The sequence below is a fragment of the Vipera berus genome (genome assembly GCF_964194415.1).
Source record: "Vipera berus genome assembly, chromosome: 4".
Classification (NCBI taxonomy): Eukaryota; Metazoa; Chordata; class Lepidosauria; order Squamata; family Viperidae; genus Vipera; species Vipera berus.
In genome coordinates, this window is record NC_138206.1 from 19,054,812 (window position 1) to 19,075,540 (window position 20,729).

The following is a 20,729-nucleotide window of genomic DNA, read 5'->3' on the forward strand; positions in this document are numbered from 1 at the left end:
CATAAACCAACCATGGCACTGCCAACAATCATTTTGTAAGTGCTGTCCAAGATATTTTGGCATGGCACCAGGAGCACCCCTGGTTATATTATTGGCACCCCTAGTGCCATACCAAAATATGTTGGATAACACTTACAAAAACTGTGCATTGACAAAATTTCCATCTGTCAATTAAAAAGGCCACGCTGCTTGGATCTGCACATATACTACGCGCCAATAAGTTCGAACATGCTAAGTTCTTCTACAGGAAGGCCAATATCAGCTAAAGAACTGGCAACTGTAATTTCATATTTTTGTGTATGTGTGTGTAAAGCCGAAGAAGTAGTGGACCACTCATTTAGCTGCTGCAAGAAGATCAAACAGACTGATTAGAAACATGACAAAAAAGCAACAATGGTGCATTGGAATATCACCTGCCTAAAGGCAGGGACTGGTGGGACCACAAAACAGACAAAGTAATAGAAAATGAACACCCCAGAGTTAACAATTGTTCATAAGAAAGACAAAAAAAATGGTTGGATAGGAGACACTGCAATAGCTGGAAACAGCAGAAGAGGAGAGAAACAACTGGAGAAAATCACAAAATATAAAGACTTGAAAATAGAAGTAGAATGACTACGCCAAAATAAAGCAAAAATAGTACAATATAGGTGATCCTCTACTTACAACCATTCATTTAGCCACTATTCATAGTTACAATAGCACTGAAAAAAATGACTTACAACCATCCTCACAGTTACAACCATCGCAGCATACATACAGTCACATCATGCCGGCGGGTTATTCCCAGGGGAAGAGCGTTCTCTGTGGGCGCGCCGGCCCTATCGAACCAGCTCCCCATGGAACTTAGGACTGCCCCGACCTTTGCTCATTCCGCAGGGACCTGAAAACATGGCTCTTTGAGCTGTCTGGCCCAGGCTGACGGGTTTTAATTTTTATTAGGTTTTAGTTTTAAATTTCAGGGACTTTATTTAATTAATTGTTTTAATCTGATTTTAATTTTTGTATGTTTGTTTTGATTTTCCCTGTACACCGCCCTGAGTCCTCCGGGAATAGGGCGGTATATAAATTTAATAAAATAAATAAATGTCATCAAAATTTGGGCTCTTAGCAACTGGCATGTGTTTACGATGGTTGCAGCATCCCAGGGTCATTTGCAACCTTCCTAGACAGCTTCCGACAAGCAAGCTCAATGGGGGAAGTCTGATTCAATTAACAACTGCATGATTCACTTAATAATTGCAGTGATTCACTTAACATCCATGGCCAAAAAGGTCATAAAATCGGGTGCGACTCACTTCACAACTGCCTTGCTTAGCAACAAAAATTCTGGTCTCAATCATTGTCATAGGTCAAGGACCACCTATAGCAATAGGCGTTTTGAGTATAATTCCAAAACATCTGGAGCATCACTTGAACATTTATTGGCGTTCACAAAATCACCATCAGTGAATAACAAAAACAGACTTACATCCTATGACGATACCTTTAATATTATTAAACATCTACCTATCCACTTCCTTGGGATGGACTCAATAGGTGGACAAAATTGCTAAATCTAGTCTAAACATCTGGCTGACTGGGCAATCAACCATCATCATTATCATCATCCTCATAGAGCCTTGGTGGAGCAGTGGGCTAATGCCTCCTTAAGTAACACCAGCTGCCTGCAATTAGTGCAGGTTCGCATCCCACCAGGCTCAAGGTTGACTCAGCCTTCCATCCTTCCGAGGTAGGTAAAATGAGGACCCAGATTGTTGGGGGCAATAAGCTGACTTTGTAATAATGCCGCTTGGGGGGTGTGTGAAAGCCCTAATAAGCAGGCATATACATAGAATGAAGGCTACTGCTAAGCTTGTAAGCCGCCCTGAGTCTTCGGAGAAGGGCGGGATATAAATGGAATTAAAATAAATAAATAAATAAATAAATAAGGAGGACGAGGAGTTTAACAGAGACATTGAAATGCAATTTAGCATTGACAAATGTGCAATAATTGCTGTTAAGGCAGGAAAAATGGTTGAAGATGATGGATTCAAACTTGATAATGAAGAGTTGATAAAAGCAGTAACACCAGAAGAAGGGTCAAGTACTTAGGAGTTTTGGATGCCTCTGACCTGTTGCACAACCAAGTCAAGGAAGCTACTTCAACAAAATACATAAAGTGAGTCTGGAAAATCTTGAGATCAAATCTAGGTGGAGGTAATATCATAAAGGCAATTAAAGCTAGGCTGTGCCCGTAGTACAATACTCAGATGGAATAATTGATTGTATTCAACTAGGATTGAAAGATAACTTGATAACTTGGATCGAAAAGACTAGAAAACTATATGACAATGCACCATGCTCTGCACCCAAAATATGATATTGAACAATTGTACTTGCCTAGATCTCAGGGTGGCAGAGGACTGTAAACAGGTGAATCAAAGTGCAGAAGAAGAAAAACGTGGCTTAAATGACTACATAAAAAAGCAAAAGAGCCTCTGCTGAAGGAGGTGAACAAGGGAAATCTCTTGAAAATAATGAGATTGAAAGCAGAATATCGAAAGGAAACAATTGAGCATTGAGTTTCTAATTGGAAAAAGAAGCCTATGCACAGTCAATACCTGAAGGACACTGAAGAAAAGGTAGATACAAAACTAACATGGAGATGGTCGAGATTGGGATAATGAAGAAAGAAACTGAAGACTTCATTTTGGCTGCCCAAGAAGAAGCCTTGCAGACCAATTCCATGAAAGCAAAAATTCAACATGTCAGTAACAAGAGCAACTGTCGCTTATACAACAAGAAAAATAAAGCAGTGGATCACCTTATCAGTGGCTGCAGCAAAATCTCACAAACTGATTATCTACAACAGGGGGTGTCAAAGTCACCATGTGACGTGACGTGTCGTGACTTAGCACAACTTTTCCCCCATTACCGGAGCTGGGATGGGCGCGGTTTCAGCATGACGCATCCAGCCCGTGGGCTGGCAGTTTGACATCCCTGATCTACATCAAGATCAAGTTGCCAAAATCACATTGGAAAAATTACTGGGAACATCAAATTGACAAAGTTCTTGAAAATGAACAGGTCAAGATCTTGTGGAACTTTTGAATTCAAATAGAGACACATTTGGCCCACAACATGCATGACATGACTCTTGTGGAAAAGAAAAAAGTCTGGTTCACTGATGTAGCAATACCAGGTGATACACAAATTGAAGAGAAACAACTAGAAAAAACAACGAAATACCGCAATCTGTAAATTGAAGTTGAGCAATTCTGAAGGAAGAAATAAATGGTTGTACCAATAGTAATAGGAGCCCTTGGAACAATACCCAAAGGGTTGCCTAGATATGTGTACATTTTTAACTTATTAGACCTGAGTATTCTGACTTTGTAAAACACTACCTTACTCAGAACTGCCTATATACTCAGACGTTACCTTAACAGCTCTTAGGTCATTGGTTAAGACTTCAACTATTAAGACTGTGAATTAAATTGAAGATCAAATCAAAGGGAGGGAGGGAGGGAAGAAGGGGGAGGGGAGGAAGAGGAGGAGAAGGAGGAGAAACCAATAATCACAGAATATTTTAATCAAAAGATACATTTTGGTCATCTAGTCCACCATCACACATGTGACAATCCAGCCCATTGGAACATCCCAGATAAAGGGAAGACATGATATATCACACACTATCAAATATTTCCCAAATTAATTTGAGATGACACTAGAATATTGCACTGCAAAATTTTCAGTGTGCAAGTTGGATAGCTTGTTTTTCACATCTAAACACTTCTTTAGCCCAATAAAAACACTACAAAGTGACACTACTTTGATAAAATTTCCTTGGTGGAATGGATAGAACTTTGTATACATGTATATATTCAAGGGTTGCTACCATATTTGAGAATTTATATTTAGCTTTTCACTGAATTTCAGTTTCCTCTATCTGAGGAATGTGAGGAATCTTTGAAGGCTCTTAAGGGCTTAAATGATCTCTAGTAAACACCATTAATCATCCCAAATAAATATTATCTCCAAAGATAAACTGTCTATTTTTAAGTTCAATAAAAATAAATATCTGACTTGGCAACTAGAACTATTACAAATCATTAGCAAGGTTATCATTGTGGCTTATTTTGCCAAGGCCTTAAACTGAAAGATTTAAGTTTTGAAACATTTTTATTTCAGTAACAGTGAGATTGTCATGTCAACAAATGCATTGTGATTTCTTTTGAGAAAACTGGTCTTCACAGAAGTCTGGAAAACTCCAATAAAATACTTTTTATCAAAAGCATTTGGGAAGAAAACAGACACACTACATATTTTACAGACCATATTCATGTTTTATTTACTATGTTTTCACTCTTCTTCTAGAAGAGATAAGGACACTTTATACACAGCTCTCAAGAAATGTCTAAACTTGCAGTCCTCATCTAGTGGACTACAAACTCTTAATCCTAAGAATATAAGATTATTTTTCTTGCCAAACTTTCATAATTCAAAGGACTAATTCCACAATTCAGCAGAATATGAACTACAATACTAGTCATCCATAGAAATTCAGAAGAAAGGGTACGTCAGCTGTTGTGTAAAGCAGCGGTCCGCAACCTTTCTGGCTTGGCGGACCAGCGGAGGTGGCAGGGCGGAGCGGACGGTTTAGCACTTGCATGCGCCGCTTTCACAAATGCAGTTTCTCACATGTTTGCCCGCCACTTCTGCAACCCAGTTCCAAACAGCCTAGGGCCCAGGACTGGGCCATGGCATGGGGGATGGAGACCCCTGGTGTAAAGTACATACCAAAACCAAGCTTGTTGCCATGATATACCTACAGCACATCATAAAAAGCTGGATCAAACTAGAAGCTGAGCTCACCTGAATTTCCTCCCAAATGTCTTCATCTAGAAGTGTGGCAGCAGTGTAATGCTGCATAGGAGTGATCAGGCAATGACCTTCGGTAAGGGACTGGTACCTTGGCAAGGATAAGTACACCTTGAAAAGAAAATGCAACGTTTGAGCATTGTTGCATATTGACCTTATGATTTCCATGAATCATTCTTGCCAAACTAGACATGATATAAGACTTGCTTAGAGGGACTCTCATTTTAAAGGAACTAAAAGTTCCAGCAGTGGGGAATCTGCTAAACAGTATCCATACTCCACGGTTTTATATATCCATACAGGACAAGATCCATATGGGTCAGGTTCCTGATGAGAAAAAGTGGCAAAACAGGAAACATTATTATTTCTCAGCTGTAAGGTTGTTTTGCTTGTATACAGTCTGAAAAGATACAAAAGATTGCCATGTCATCTAATTTGGACTGGAATCTCTTCACTGAATATATTCAAGCACAGGCTGAACGACATTCGTCAAGGATGCTGGATTTCTGCAAGGACCAGAAGATTGAATGTGATGGCTTAAAATGGTTTCTTTCAACTCTTTGAAATTAATTCCAAATACATTTTATAAGGAGGAGAGACTATAACCATTGTTTTTTTAATATCCAAATGACTTTGTCTTTGTGCTTTTGTTTTTTTCTACCAATTATAATTTCACCTTTCCTCTATGACTCTTCTTCTCTTATAACTCAACTCTGCTGTGGCCTCCTAATTATTTACTCTCCTTGTGCAACCTAAATATTCAGATCTTGTGTATCATTGCAAGAAGGTCATCAACAAATCTGAAGTACTGAAGATTAACTATTATCATTCAAGACAGAGTCATATTCGTATTTGCTGCATCCTTAAAGAGTTTTTTCCTCTTAATGGAAGAGCAGGGTTATTCAAAAGCAATCAGTCATGTCATAAGAAGCAATGTTAATTTTAATTTCATAACATCATGCACAAAAAGCAGCCTCCTTTTGGTTCTTCCATTTATATGTCAAAATAACTGATGCTGCTCCCTTACCTTGTTACCAATTGCAATGATTAGGTGTTTAGGAAGTTCAGAGCTACCAAAACAATGAGGGCATTTTTCCATGCATGCAGCAAGACGTTGATGCTCACGGATCGCTTGGTTTCTCTCCCTTTCGTTCACTTTTCCAATTTCCTCTCTCTTCGCTGCTTTGGAAACAAACATGTCATCCAGGGTGTAATAATCTCTATCAGTTTTGTCTGAAAACTAAGCAAAAGATAGTTCAAGTGAGCTGGAAAACTAAACTTGGATTATAAAATTTATTTGCTGACTTCTAGACACTCAATACCGCTAAACATAACAACTAGCACTGTGGTGTTTTGCCAAGGGCAAAGGCACAAAGTGGAGTGGTGCTAGGTGCACAACCTCCAAGTACTCAGACAATGCTGGGATTGCCATGAGGTGGCTGTATGTGCACTCACATACAAAGACAACATGTGAAAACTCCAAAAGCAGTCATACTGAATCTTCAGGAAGATGCAATTGCTTCCAAGCTCAAAGGAGTGTGTTTCAACCAGTGAAGCTCCATTGGCTATATTTGCACAGCCCTAATAAAAACCAAATCTCATTTCATTTTTATTAAGGCATCCTGCTTTTCATCAGTGGGAGTTGCTGCCTCACATAAAGCCCATAGCTTGTCTTTATTCTTGTAATCTTCATTAGATAAAGGATCGGGGATAATGCAAACTTCAAGTAATGACAACAGCAGCAACTGTTTAAGAAACAGTCATGATAGGTAAATTTTGGCATTCAAAAGCTGCTCCAGGTATGGGAAAATGAGTTCTTAGACGAGTGGAATCTATTAAATCAAATTTATATAGGGATATACAAGGGACGCGGTGGCTCAGTGGGTTAGGACACTGAGCTTGCCGATCAGAAGATCAGCAGTTTGGCGGGTCGAATCCCGAGTGCCGCGTAGCAGAGTGAGCGCCTGTTACTCATCCCAGCTTCTGCCAACCTAGCAGTTCGAAAGCATGTAAAAATGCAAGTAGAAAAATAGGGACCACTACGGTGGGAATTCTGCCAACCTAGCAGTTTGAAAGCACGTAAAAATGCAAGTAGGAAAATAGGGAACACTCCGGTGGGAAGGTAACAGCGTTCCGTGCGCCTTTGGTGTCTACTCATGCCGGCCACATGACCACAGAGACGTCCTCGGAGAAGCGCTGGCTCTTCGGCTTTGAAACGGAGATGAGCACCGGCCCCTAGAGTCGGAAACGACTAGCACACATGTGCGGGGGAACCTTTACCTTTACCATACAAGGCCAAACCCATCCTATAGATTTGAAATAGGAAATCTTTTCCTTTTGGTGTCTGGCATTCACAACCCCCTCTCCTCTTGAGGAGGCCACCCAGCTGGCTTCATGCCCAAGATGGGACAAGAACTCACAATCTTCCAGTTTCTATCTTTATGCCTTAATCACTATAGTAAACTGGTCCTTTTATAAAACAAGAAATATTTTTGTTGCTGTGTGGTAATCTGAAGTATTTATGAAGCTAAGCTTATAATTTCATGAACTGATTTTTTAAGTAGCGCTTTTTTAAAAGTTTAATTCTGGCATCATTTAGAATTCCACAAGTCACTCTCTTTTAATATATACTGACAGCATAACACTCAGTGGCACTGAAAGTTAATGTAAAACAATTTTAAAGTCTTGACAATGTATCACACGCAGAAAGGTTTCTGTATTTTTGTTTCTTGTACTAATTAATCTGAACAACACACTGAATTTTAAATTAAGTCATCTTATAAATTATTTTAAAGGTACATACAAAAGAAGAGAGCAGTTTTTAAACCTGGATTGTCTTGTATATGCATTATGTTTTCATTTTGTTTTCTGTTTATTTTTTGTGCCTTTCAGATGTCAGAAGTAGGTTTTTTGTTGTTGTTTTTGTTTGCCTGTTTGTTCTGTGGCTTTGAATCAGTACTGACTCCTAAGCAACAGCATAGACCAGACATGTCAAACACAAGGCCCAGGGGCCAGATCCGGCCCGCGAAGTGGTTTCATGCGGCCCACGAAGCCATCCTGGAAAGAGTGAGGGAACGGCCCCCACTGCCTTGGCCCTGGCCCAGAGACCCTCCTTCTGCCAGAGACCCTCAGATCTGTCCCACTCCTGCCCAGGCCCCCATAGGCACCCTTGATGTGAACGATATAGAGCTGGCCACACCCACCCAGTAGGCCATACGCACTCTAGCCACACCCACCCAGTAGGCCACGCCCACCCTGGCCACACCCACCCGGCCCCCTAAGGGCAACCGCAATGCTGATGCGGCCCTCAATGAAATTGAGTTTGACACCCCTGGCATAGACAATTCTTTGCAGTATTCTTGGCAAGATTCTGGAAATGGTTTGCCATTACCTCCTTCCTCCTAGTGCTGAGACATTGATTGGCCCAAAGTCACCCAATTGGCTTTGTGCCTAATGGGGGGGACTAGAATTCATGGTCTCCTGGTTTTGAATCCAGTGCCTTAACTGCTGCACTAAAGTAGCTCTCTTTGTATACTAAAGCAACTTAAGAAACAGCATCATTACTATTCCAGCAATGAAATCACTAGGAATCAAGTATTCCTTGCACCCATCTGGTGAAAAAGCAATCACATGAAAGGTACTTTGCTTATTAATATACAAGACCCCTGCTGGATTAAAATATAGGCCTGGAGTAGCACCTTCTTTTTATGGTGACTAAACAGATACTTATAGAGGTCCAATGAGGATATGGAATAAATCAGTAATGTCACCATAATAGAAATGAAGAGGCATATAGCCATAACAGTTAATAGCCTCCAACTATTTTACCCTTCATGAATTTCTTTAATCCCCTTTAAAGTCTATCCAAATTACTATCATCATTTTAAAATCATTCTATTATGGAAAAAGAAAATGTCTCTCTTTTTTTTAAATACTATGTATCATTCCCCCTCTCCAACCTATATTCTTTTCACCTTTCTCTTTTTTTAAAATGTAAACTATCTTTATTAAAAGTTACTGTTCTATCTACCTGTGTTTCTATAGAAACCACACTCAATACTCCCAAAGTTACCGTACTGCAGTCTGGACAAGAACAGGACAAAGCTTCCACATTAATGGAGCCCAATTATAGGAAAAGTGCTGAATTCAAAGGCTCAGTTCCAATTCTCAGAGACTCATTATCCACTAGGTAGGAGAATGTATCTTACATGTCTTGAGGAATATATGCTGTGGAAAAATTCCCAATGAACCCTCACTGATGCCCCCTTTTTTCACAAGATCGCTTGATGTTTGTCATCAAATCAGTGTCAACTCTTAGCAACATACAGGTCCCTTCTAGGGTGAAATGTTGTATATAAATCCAACATTATTTTATAGGTCATGTCTTGCTGTGCCCAAATATGCTAATTATGACTGTATCATATAGTGTGCTTGGCTTCTTCTGCCTCATTGATCCAAACTTAGGGCAGTGTTTCTCTCTATGTTCAATACAACCGGAATAAATCATGCAAACTAAGCATAACCTATACTATCTATTGGCTTGTAAGGCGATTTGGATATGAGTTACAGAATTCAAACTTTCTTAACATAGAATGTTAAGTCTTATATATATAAAGCACAAATTATGAAGAAACCATGTTGCAGGATAGGTCAATTAGACTCAACCCTTCATCTATCACTAACATTAGTTGTTGTTTTTTTTCCTTACCAATACCATCTGTAACTGGAAAAAGAACCCAAAAACATGTTTTAATAGGTCGGTAATGATGTGTGGGTTTAAAGAATTATAATTTTTGAGACAAAATATATTATCAATTTATTGTTTATTTTCCACTAGTGCTTGCTTTTGATACTATTACTATTATTCGATAGCATTATTTTTCAGGTCTTTAAGATGATGTCACCCCTTTTCATTTTCCTTAAAGTATCCAGTATTCACTTAAAATGATTGATTTCTTTAAAAAAATGTGTATGTTTTCAAACCATTCATTCACAGTCATTCATTTACAGGAAACACAAAAAGATGCCTAACATAAAGAATTGTGTCTTTCCTAGAAATTCACCAGCCCATTAACATTGCTGTGGTTCATATCTCTGAGGAAGTTTTCTGCAACTCAATGCTATGTTTATGTTTGAAAGAAGAAAAATCTCAACCAAGTCACCCATAAAATTATTTCCACCAATACTGATAGGAAGCAGTCCTGGAGAAAGCTCAATAGAAGATTCCCAAAATACACGGTCTTTTCACCAGGTTTTAATATTGTGTGAGAGGGTGTTGCTTATCTTCCTTTATTCCATTTGTTTCCAGCATTTTACAGATTGCAGGATGGCTTTGGAAACACTATGTTAGAGAATGACATGAGTGTGGTCAGTGTCTACAAAATGAACATGAACCAGCACTAGTGAGATAGTTGCCAGGACTAATGTGTTCTGGGATGCATTAGAACAGGGCTTTTCAACCTTTTCACCCATTGTACCACTTTTAGGATATGGCAACATCCGAGTACCACCAGTCGCCTAGCAAGGTGTCAAAAACTTGATGACCCCCCCAAAAAAAGGAAAAAAGTCATGAAGTACAGGTAGTCCTCGACTTACAACAGTTTGCTTAGTGACTGTTCGGAGTTACAATGGAACTGAAAAAAGTGCCCCCCAAGCCACAGCCGAACAAGACACCTGCCTGCCCGCCCGGCGGCGCTCTTCCTCCTGTCCAAGGTTTTCACTGCTGTGAGCATTCCTGTTGAGGATTGGCAGCGGGGGGGGGGGGTTTGCAGCAGGTTTTGGTCACTTCACATGACCCTGGGACACTGTGACCGTCATAAACATGGATCAGTTGCCAAGCATCTGAATGTAAATCACAAGATCCTGGAGATGCTGCAACGTTCCAGCTGATTGGTGCTTCTTCTGGGCTCAGCAGAAGCACTGGGATCAGCGCCGAGCTCCAGCTGGAGCCTGGTACTGATCCTGGCGCTTCTGCTGAGCCCTGGCAGCCCTGCAGCTCCAGCCATCTCTCGCTCAGGCTTGTGCGGTGCTGCCACCGGTTCAGCTCATTCTCCTCCCCCACTAACACTTTTCTAGGATGGTTGCGTACCACCTTCCAGGTGCCAATGTACCACAGGTGGTACCCGTACCACTGGTTGAAAAGCCCTGCATTAGAAGAAGCATGGTAACAGACATGTGAAGTCTGCACTGTGCTGATAGGATCACACCTGGACTTTATACAATTCTATGTACTTCATTTCCAGAATATTGACAGGCTACAATCGTTTCAGAAGAGGATGATTAAGATGAAATAGATACTTTTAAAAATGCTCTGTGAAAGCACGGTTAAGGAGGTCAGGGTGGAAGTATTTGAGATATTCAGCTTAGAGAAAATACACACACATACAAACACAAATACTCTGTGTGTGTGTGTGTGTGTGTGTGTGTGTGTGTGTGTGTGTGAGAGAGAGAGAGAGAGAGAGAGAGAGAGAGAGAGAGAGAGAGAGAGAGAGAGAGAGAGAGAGAGTGTCTCTGTGTGTGTGCATGTACAAGATATAATTTGAATAAAAAACAGAATCAATAATACCATTTAGATTTCCCTTCAGTTGCAAATTTTATGTTTCTCCTCTCTGTGCAAAAATAAGATTCTAATTTATGTCATGCTGACATATTTTCTTCTACATTTGGGTTTTGAAAATAATTATGTAGGAAGAAGAGTTTTGAATTCCAGTGAGAAAATAGTTCAAAGTGGAGAGAATTGAAAGTACATTTCATTTTCTTGATTTTTCAGTCATCCATTACAGTTTATTATTTTGAAGCATCAGATAACACCTTAAAGCAAATCCTAGACCTGTTGAGACCTGTCTATAAGCAATGTTTGTTTTCAGAACAGACACAAGCAGCTCAAAAACCAAGTGAGGAGTTTCCATCAATCATAAACTATATGTGAATTTCCAAATGATACATGTGCACACCGAAAAACACACAGTCTCAGACTATGACTGATTTTCTACTGCAGCAATTACATCTGCCAGAGACAAAGCTTTGAAAATTCTGGATTACCTTTATGCAGCCAATAATGCAATTATACGCGGTATTCTTAAATACATCACAGTACACAATGCTGAAAAATATCTTCAAGAGATCCCCAAAACAAAACAAAAAAGATCACCCTAAAACTGAGAATAAATCTAATGGGAATGTGGAAGAACGTTGTTATTTCAAGAAATTTAGTGATGTATTTTGATTTCTCCTTTGTATAAAGAAAAGCCTAAAAGTTTAGAGCTTATTGTGAGGTAGTCTGCTTGTGTGTTTCACTCTTGCTTGCTGAACAAAGAAGCGGGTGGGAGGGAATCTTATGTACCTTCAAAGCTTTTCCCACTGTGAAAGTCTCAGACCTTTGATTCTCATCCCGGAGTCATGTGCCAGTCAATCAAAATCAGCATCTTGCAGCCTCATGACCCATGAAGTCAAGTTGCCACATTTTGATTAAAAAAAGTGTCATTGTTTGTGGGGAGCTTCTGCATAGAACCTACCACTAGGTATTGTGGAAACTGGCTGCCCTTGAGGTATATCAGCTGTCATTATTAAGGAGCTCCCTGGCGGTCTGTAAGAGATTTGACTATTATCTTGCTTTGTATTTATGTTTTTTATGTTACACTTTTAATTTTTTTGCTTGAGCTAATAATGAAGCTTTGTTGTTGTTGTTAGCTGCGAAGTCGTGTCCAACCCATCGCGACCCTATGGACAATGTTCCTCCAGGCCTTCCTGTCCTCTACCATCTTCTGGAGTCCATTTAAGCGCACGCCTACTGCTTCAGTGACTCCATCCAGCCACCTCATTCTCTGTCGTCCCCTTCTTCTATTGCCCTCAATCTTTCCCAGCATTAGGCTCTTCTCCAGTGAGTCCTTCCTTCTCATTAGGTGGCCAAAGTATTTGAGTTTTAGCTTCAGAATCTGGCCTTCTAAAGAGCAGTCAGGGTTGATTTCCTCTAGGACTGACCGGTTTGATCACCTTGCAGTCCAAGGGTTTTGTAGGAGTCTTCTCCAACACCATAGTTCAAAGGCCTCAATTCTTTGGCGCTTATTAATGATGCTAAGAATCCTTTTATTTACTGGAGGGTTCATTGTCTCTGGATCCAAAAGAACCAATTGCTTGGGCACCTGAACACTGCCCTGACAGTTAGCAAAACAATAAGCTGATCAGTTTTAGTCTCCTCCTCCTTTCCCACTATAAAGACAATAAGCCTATCGCAGAACTATCTCTGACACGTGTTATGTCAACTAGATGTTCTATTAAAAAAAAGGGCTGGACCCTTTCTCACGCTGGCTTCATGAAAAAGGAACAAGGAGAGGGTTTGGGGTTTTTTTAAAAAAAATATCAACCATTTAAAACTACATTGATGTATAATAGCATGAAGAAATGACTAGCAAAATGACAATCCTATTAGTTTATTGCAATGAGAAGGACAAACAGTTCTATATATTATGGAATAGGCCTAGGATGACAATGAGCTTGCCAAAAAGTACGTAGGTGTGTCTGCCCAACTCCCTACTCTATTTAATTATATTTGTTTAGATTCTTTTAATTAAAAATAAAAAATGAGAAGCTAACATGCTGAAAGAAAGAAATAACATCAAGCACATCATGCATTTCTATCACAGTCTTTGAGGCCTACTTCCGTACCTGAGGAAATTGTTAGAAAAAAAAGGAAAGATGACTTTAACTTAGTGCTTTTGTTAGGCTTCAAGGTCACACTCTCCAAGCATCCATTTCAAGACAATGCCCTCAACTCTCAAAATGTCAGATCTGCTCACTGGTCCAAAAGTGTTGAGGACACCCGGCCTAAACTTTTATAAATCACTTTCCATTTTGTGAGAGTATCTGAAGCTGAAGATTTCCTCTCTGAATCTCCAGTAAATCATTATTTGAACTTTTGGTGAATTGTTTAAGGAACTGCTATCTTTAGGAGTTAATGGGGAAGAAAGCCTTGAGTGACAAGCAATTGCCTTGCAAAGGCCAGGTTCAATTATGTTAAGAGGGGAGGAGAGAGGGAGAGAGCACTACTAAAATGTCTACTTTGGCAAAGTGTCTCAACATAGAAAAGGGAAGAGTCAACAGAATTGTACAATCAAAGTCTTGTCACAACGTAAACTTGAGTCTTTGCTTAACAACCATACATTCAGCGACCATTGGAAGTTACGATGGTGCCGAACAAATGGTAATTATGCCCATCCCCTAAGGCAGGGCTTTTCAACCTTTTCACCCATTGTACCACTTTTAGGATATGGCAACATCTGAGTACCACCAGTCGCCTAGCAAGGTGTCAAAAACTTGATGACCCCCCCAAAAAAAGGAAAAAAGTCATGAAGTACAGGTAGTCCTCGACTTACAACAGTTCACTTAGTGACTGTTCGAAGTTACAATGGCACTGAAAAAAGTGTCCCCCAAGCCACAGCCGAGCAAGACACCTCCTTCCTGCCAGGCGGCGGCGCTCTTCCTCCTGTCCGAGGTTTTCATTGTTGTGAGCATTTCTGTTGAGGATTGGCAGCGGGGGTGGGGTGGTGGGGTTGCAGCAGGTTTTGGTCACTTCACATGACCCTGGGACACTGTGACCGTCATAAACATGAATCAGTTGCCAAGCATCTGAATGTAAATCACAAGATCCTGGAGATGCTGCAACATTCCAGCTGATCGGCGCTTCTTCTGGGCTCAGCAGAAGCACCGGGATCAGCCCCGAGCTCCAGCTGGAGCCTGGTGGTGATCCTGGTGCTTCTGCTGAGCCCTGGCAGCCCTGCAGCTCCAGCCATTTCTTGCTCAGACTTGTGCGGTGCTGCCACTGGTTCAGCTCATTCTCCTCCCCCACTACTTTTGTAGGATGGATGTGTACCACCTTCCAGGTGCCAATGTACCACAGGTGGTACCCGTACCACTGGTTGAAAAGCCCTGCAATGTAGGCACTCCCAGTCACTTGGCAGCCTGTCTAAATGGGAGCCCTTTCAACTTTCCCCATTGGCCTATCTCCCCCCATCTCTGTCCTTTTGGCCTCCTGCCCTCCATGCCTCCAACTGACATTGCTGTCTTTTGTCTCCTGTTGCTGATGAGGCATGCCCATCTTGGCAACTCCTGGTTATGCAGGGCTTTCTTCCCAAGTCATACTCAGCAGTTTTCTCATGAGACCTGAGGAAGAAGGCTTTGCGTGTCCAATGGCAGAGCAGAAGGCAGCAAAAGACAGCAAAGGTCTTATTGATGATGAGTTATGGAACGCAGGAGCGACTGTAGCTGTGTGCTGTTAGACAGGACTGGCATGAATGCAGTTTCAGATGGTGCTGCTGTGGCAGCTATGGCTTTTTGCTGCATGCAGCTCAAGGCCTTCTTGTAGCCCCAGAAGTGTGGGACACCAAGAAGCCCCTGAGCTACAATATGGCAAGCAGCCCAAAACCCACATGGTTCCGGGGCTGCTTGGTGTCCCACAAGACAGGGAGCAGGACAGTCAAAAGGCCAGCGATTGCAGGGAAGTTGAAAGGGTCAGGGCTGGGAGGGACCAAGCTGGGAATGGCTTGGATCAGGTGCTTAGCTAACATCCAATGGATTCTGTTAATGATGGTAACAGGGATTGCCATTGCTAAGCGATGAAGTTACGTGATGTCGATCTACATAACCACACAGTTTAGCAATGAATGTTCTCATCCGAATTGATGTCATAATTTGAGGACTATTTATATTTGACTCTAAATTTATTAGCAGTTTTTTTAACAAATTTTCTACTCATCATCTTCTGTGGGCTGTTTCCGTTCTTTCTTGTATTCATCTGGTGAACTAACATTTGTTCTGGTAATAACACTAATGCAATAGCCAATTCAAGATGCTCCTTCCACATGAATGCAAGAGTTGCAGCTGCCGTGAAAAACTGCCAGAACAAAAAAGGTGTACAGATTGTGTAAACTGTATCAATATGATTTTAAATTGCCATGGCAACACTGACATCATCCAATCTCAATGGTAGAATATGTATTCCAAGAATGTTACGATTCCAAATGTATTACAGAAAATAGGACATATGTGAAACAAAAGATTTTAGACAAATGGCCTGTAAAAGCAAAAAAGGAGTTTAAATGTACTTAATGTTATTTCATTCACATTAATAGTACAGAATATTTATCTTAATTAAATATTGCTTAGTTTCATTACTCAAATCTCTTTACTAGTTTAAATCCTATCATACCTGTATGCACCTGAATTTGAATGAATAATGTCCATGAACAGTTTGAAACAAAGTCAGAGAATTAATTTAATTTAATTAGAGCTGTGGTGGCACAGTGGTTAGAATGCAGTATTGCACGCTAGTTCTGCGGACTGCCAGCAGTTCAATTCTCACCGGCTCAAGGTTGGCTCAGCCATCCATCCTTCCAAGGTGGGTAAAATGAGGGCCCAGATTGTGGGGGGCATTAGGCTGATTCTGTAAACCGCTTAGAAAGGGCCATAAAGCACTGTGAAATGGTATATAAGTCTAAGTGCAACTGCTATTTTTAGATTATTATTAGATTATTTTGCATGATGATCATCCATAAACTGCTGGATCCAAATTACCAACAATAGAAAGAAAACAGATATTCCCAAACTATTTATAAAGGGCTCAGTTGATACTACGTTGTACAGAATAAAATCTACAGGAGTTCTTTTATACAAGAAAAACTATTTCAATTTAATTTCACTTCTCTCAAACAATAGAAGCAGAATAAAATTTCTGCATGGGACATCAGTATTTTTAAATGAACCTCAATATTATTAAATGAATTTATCACACAAATATAATAAAATCAGTATCTTTGCAGAAATGAAATGAAACCAATAATCAAAAAATTAGATTATGTGGTTAAAGTTTATTGATTTCTTTCAGAAGTCTTTGTTCCTGCATAGATGCTGGCAAACTGCTAAGAAATTGATTGAAAAAAATCAATTATTTTGGAGGGTTTGCTATAGATGTCTTAGCAAAGAGTATTTTTAAAAGGCTAGTAGTTCAGTTGTCAGTATTGAAATATACCATTCCCATACAAAATGTAGTTAAGAGTGCTACTGGAAAATATTCCCAAAAGAAAACCTATAGCCCAGGGATCTCCAACCCCTGGGCCATGGCCCACTACCAGGCTGTGGCCCACTAGGAACCGGGCTGTGTGGTGGGCACAGGCACTCACAGTCCCACTCATGTGAGCAGCAAGCATGCGTGCCTACTGCTCACACAAATGAAACTGGTCGTGTGTATGTGCGTACCTGCCCCTCGAACAAAAACATCCCCACTGCACCCCCGCCAGGCCGCCACCCTGGAAACGTTGGGGAACACTTCTATAGCCAATGGTGATTTACTTTTTAAAAAGGAAGATTAACTGAAATCACATAATGTGCAATAGCCAGTATAAAGGTAAAGGTAAAGGTTCCCCCGCACATGCGTGCTAGTCGTTTCCAACTCATCTCTGTTTCAAAGCCGAAGTGCCAGCGCTTGTCCGAGGACGTCTCCGTGGTCATGTGGCCGGCATGACTAGATGCCAAAGGCGCACGGAACGCTGTTACCTGCTTTCAAACTGCTAGGTTGGCAGAAGCTGGGACGAGTAACAGGCGCTCACTCTGTTACGTGGCCAGTATGCACCTTCACAAAAAACTAAAAAAACAAGACATGGAACCTAGAAATGAATAAAAATCTCCCAGCAAACTGGATAATGGTGATAATCATATTTTACTTTTATTCTTTTTAAAGAAGCTGTTAAATAAATTACAGGTAAACCTTCCTGAAGGACAAGTTGTCCATCATTCCAATGTTCACATTCATTATGCAAAGAAAATCTATTCACTTGGACAGGCTAACAGTTCCTAATAAATATGGCCAGTGGCTCCTACAAACTAAGGTCTTCAATAGTTCTATGACAGAGTTTCTGGAAAGACAAGTAAAATTTCCTGAAGGCAGAAAAACTAAAATAATTAGCAACTGATAACTTAGGAAAGATTTGGCATTTTAAAGATTTGTCATGATTCCCAACACAAAAATGGCCTTGGCTAGTGACATAATCCTAGTAGGGGATGGCGAGGAGAAAAAAATTAAACAAACAAGCTTGCTTGCTATTCCCACTTCATTTTTTCATTTATCATTTAGAACCAATTATTTTAAGATTATTTTCCTTGTGTGCCTTTGCCATTTTTATTCTAACATCCTTTTCTGTGTTTGAAGAGTCACTTTTCTCACTATCTAAGCAAAATATTATTTTCTGGCTTTTAACAATTTTAAGATATCTTTTTTATCAACAAATGTATTTTTTATTTCTCCCTCAAATGAAGATATCAAACAAGAAATCATCCCAATCTGTCAATTCTGTACACATCATTAATAAAAATGAGAAAAAAAGTTTTGAAGCAAAAATCCTTAAAATTAAAATCTGAATACAGATTTCATCTATTGTTATATATCATATAAATATAACTCTATATAACTATCTCTGTTTGTGTGTGTATACACAGGTACACACACATACATATGCTGAAAGTCAATCTATTATACAGCGTAGAATATTGGGGCTACTCTAAGAAATTCAATTCTTTATACCAAAGAAAAAGCCAACTCTTTGGATTAATCATCTTTCTCTAAGCTGTTGTTAGAATTAAGAAGGTTTAATGGTTTTTACAGGTGTTCAAAATTTTTAACCTTTTTCAAGCATTGAGCTAAATGTAAAATTAATCCATTCCTAAATTGTAAAAAAAATGGACTAGTGGAAAAATTACTTTTCAAACCACTCTCTTTTATGAAAATGAAATGGTATTTTTAAAGTCAGATGGAAAACCATGGCCAAATTACCTTCAATGGTCCCCATCACCCTTGGAATTCAGACCACTGATTTACCACTGCAAACTTTGAAGAAAAAGGAATTCAATTTTCATTTGCTTTGCTTTTGGCAGAACTTCAAATGATACAGCACAAGACTCTAAGGCAGGGGTAGGCAACCTTGGCTCTTTTATGATTCGTGGACTTCAACTCCCAGAATTTCTGAGCCACACTGTGACAGGTAACAGGAGGCCATACCCCTGTGTGAATCTGTCAGCAACACAAAGGCAGCCCAGGTATCTAAACACACACTATATTCTAGCAAGTGGCTAACAGAATTAGTGAATAGCAGTTTGGTTTAGTTTCCCATAAGATCGTCTTATGGGAAGGAGGAAGGTGTTAGAAAAGGATGGTGGAATCTTTAAAACTAGGAGGAATATTGGGAAGAGAAAGTGTATCTTAGAGCAAGGGTGTCAAACTGCCAGCCCGCGGGCCGACTTCATCATACTGAAGCCGCGCCCACCCTATTACCGGCAATGCAAAAAGAGTCATGATACGTCACGACACGTCATATGATGGGTTTGACACCCATGTCTTAGAGGGAAGAGATAGAATGGCTGTTCAACAGACAACATTGGCCATTGAAAAAATTGATACTTTATTAAAGAGCAAGTTGTCTGGAGATGTAAAATGGGCTCTGCAGTTCTGATCTACATTGTTGTTGTTAGTTGCAAAGTCGTGTCCAACCCATCGCGACCCCATGGACAATGTTCCTCCAGGCCTTCCTGTCCTCTACCATCTTCTGGAGTCCATTTAAGCTCACGCCTACTGCTTCAGTGACTCCATCCAGCCACCTCATTCTCTGTCATCCCCTTCTTCTCTTGCCCTCAACCCTTCCCAGCATTAGGCTCTTCTCCAGTGAGTCCTTCCTTCTCATTAGGTGGCCAAAGTATTTGAGTTTCAACTTCAGGATCTGGCTTTCTAAAGAGCAGTCAGGGTTGATCTCCTCTAGGACTGACCGGTTTGATCCCCTTACAACCCAAGGGACTCGCAGGAGTCTTCTCCAGCACCATAGTTCAAAGGCCTCAATTCTTTACATTAGGTGTAATTCTTTACAATACATTAGGTATGCTAATTCAAGGGTAGCCAGAAGACTGCTGAAGTGGAGCGGTGAACAATTCAGACAGATGTGCTAAAGAAGGGTGCAGACTAGTGTGGGAGAACATTTACTCAGTGGATGGTGTCAAAGGAGGGAGAAACGTCATGTTCCACCAACCAAAATGTACTGCTGCTAGACCAAGAGAGACCAATGGTCAGTATCACAGTATCATTGTTCAGTATCTTTAATCTTTTCTGAAGTTTACTTTGAGTCTTCAGAAATAGAACAGTATACATATAAATTAAACCAACATTATAGTGCGCACACATAAGCTATTAGAGAACATTTGAGCTATGTATTTAACACACACAAAAGTTTCCCCTGTGGTGCTTTTCAAACCTTGAGACGTGGCTTCAATGCTTTTCTGTTGGTTATCATTATAAACAGGCAAGAGAAGCCATGACAGCCCCAGCTGACATATCTAGTTGTAAATTACACTTGAGAAACTAGGTTGGAATAACCAAAAAGAAACACTTAATTGGAACATTTATATTGATTTTTCATCAAATCATTAGAACTCATAAAAGAACCATTACAAGTGTTCCAACAATAACAAAGTTCAAAGCAGGAAATAAAAAAGAAGAAAGAAGAAAGTATAAGTCCACAAAGGCAAAGATAGATAAAGACAAAACAAATGCTGGGACACATCTCCTTTGTATTTATGTTGGGATGTTGCACACAAATACGTAAGAGATGGATCTTGTATTATGACATCACAATGCATATTTCATCATTTTGACAAACCAAACACCAGATGAGATTTATGCATATAACTGTCATTTATCTGTCTGTAATCTGTAAATCAGTATTAACAATCCTAATTTTATAGCAACAGGGTTGTGATTTAAAAATGCTGTTGGGTCTGGCACCGTAACAAACTGAAAACTTTTTTGTTTCTGCCTCAGCCTACCTTAGCACTGA

General features: G+C 40.1%; 1 protein-coding gene across 4 annotated transcripts in view; it reads right to left on the reverse strand.

Moving 5' to 3' along the window:
• CWF19L2 (CWF19 like cell cycle control factor 2) overlaps positions 1 to 20,729 on the reverse strand; it is a 92,848-nt gene that overhangs the window by 13,357 nt on the left and 58,762 nt on the right. For all 4 annotated transcript variants that reach the window (XM_081327094.1, XM_081327096.1, XM_081327095.1 and 1 more), the window contains 2 exons: positions 5,891 to 6,103; positions 4,858 to 4,974 (listed from right to left, as the gene is read on the reverse strand). In XM_081327094.1, coding sequence (XP_081183220.1) covers positions 4,858 to 4,974; positions 5,891 to 6,103 — 330 coding nt within the window. The remainder of the gene's footprint in view (positions 1 to 4,857; positions 4,975 to 5,890; positions 6,104 to 20,729) is intronic.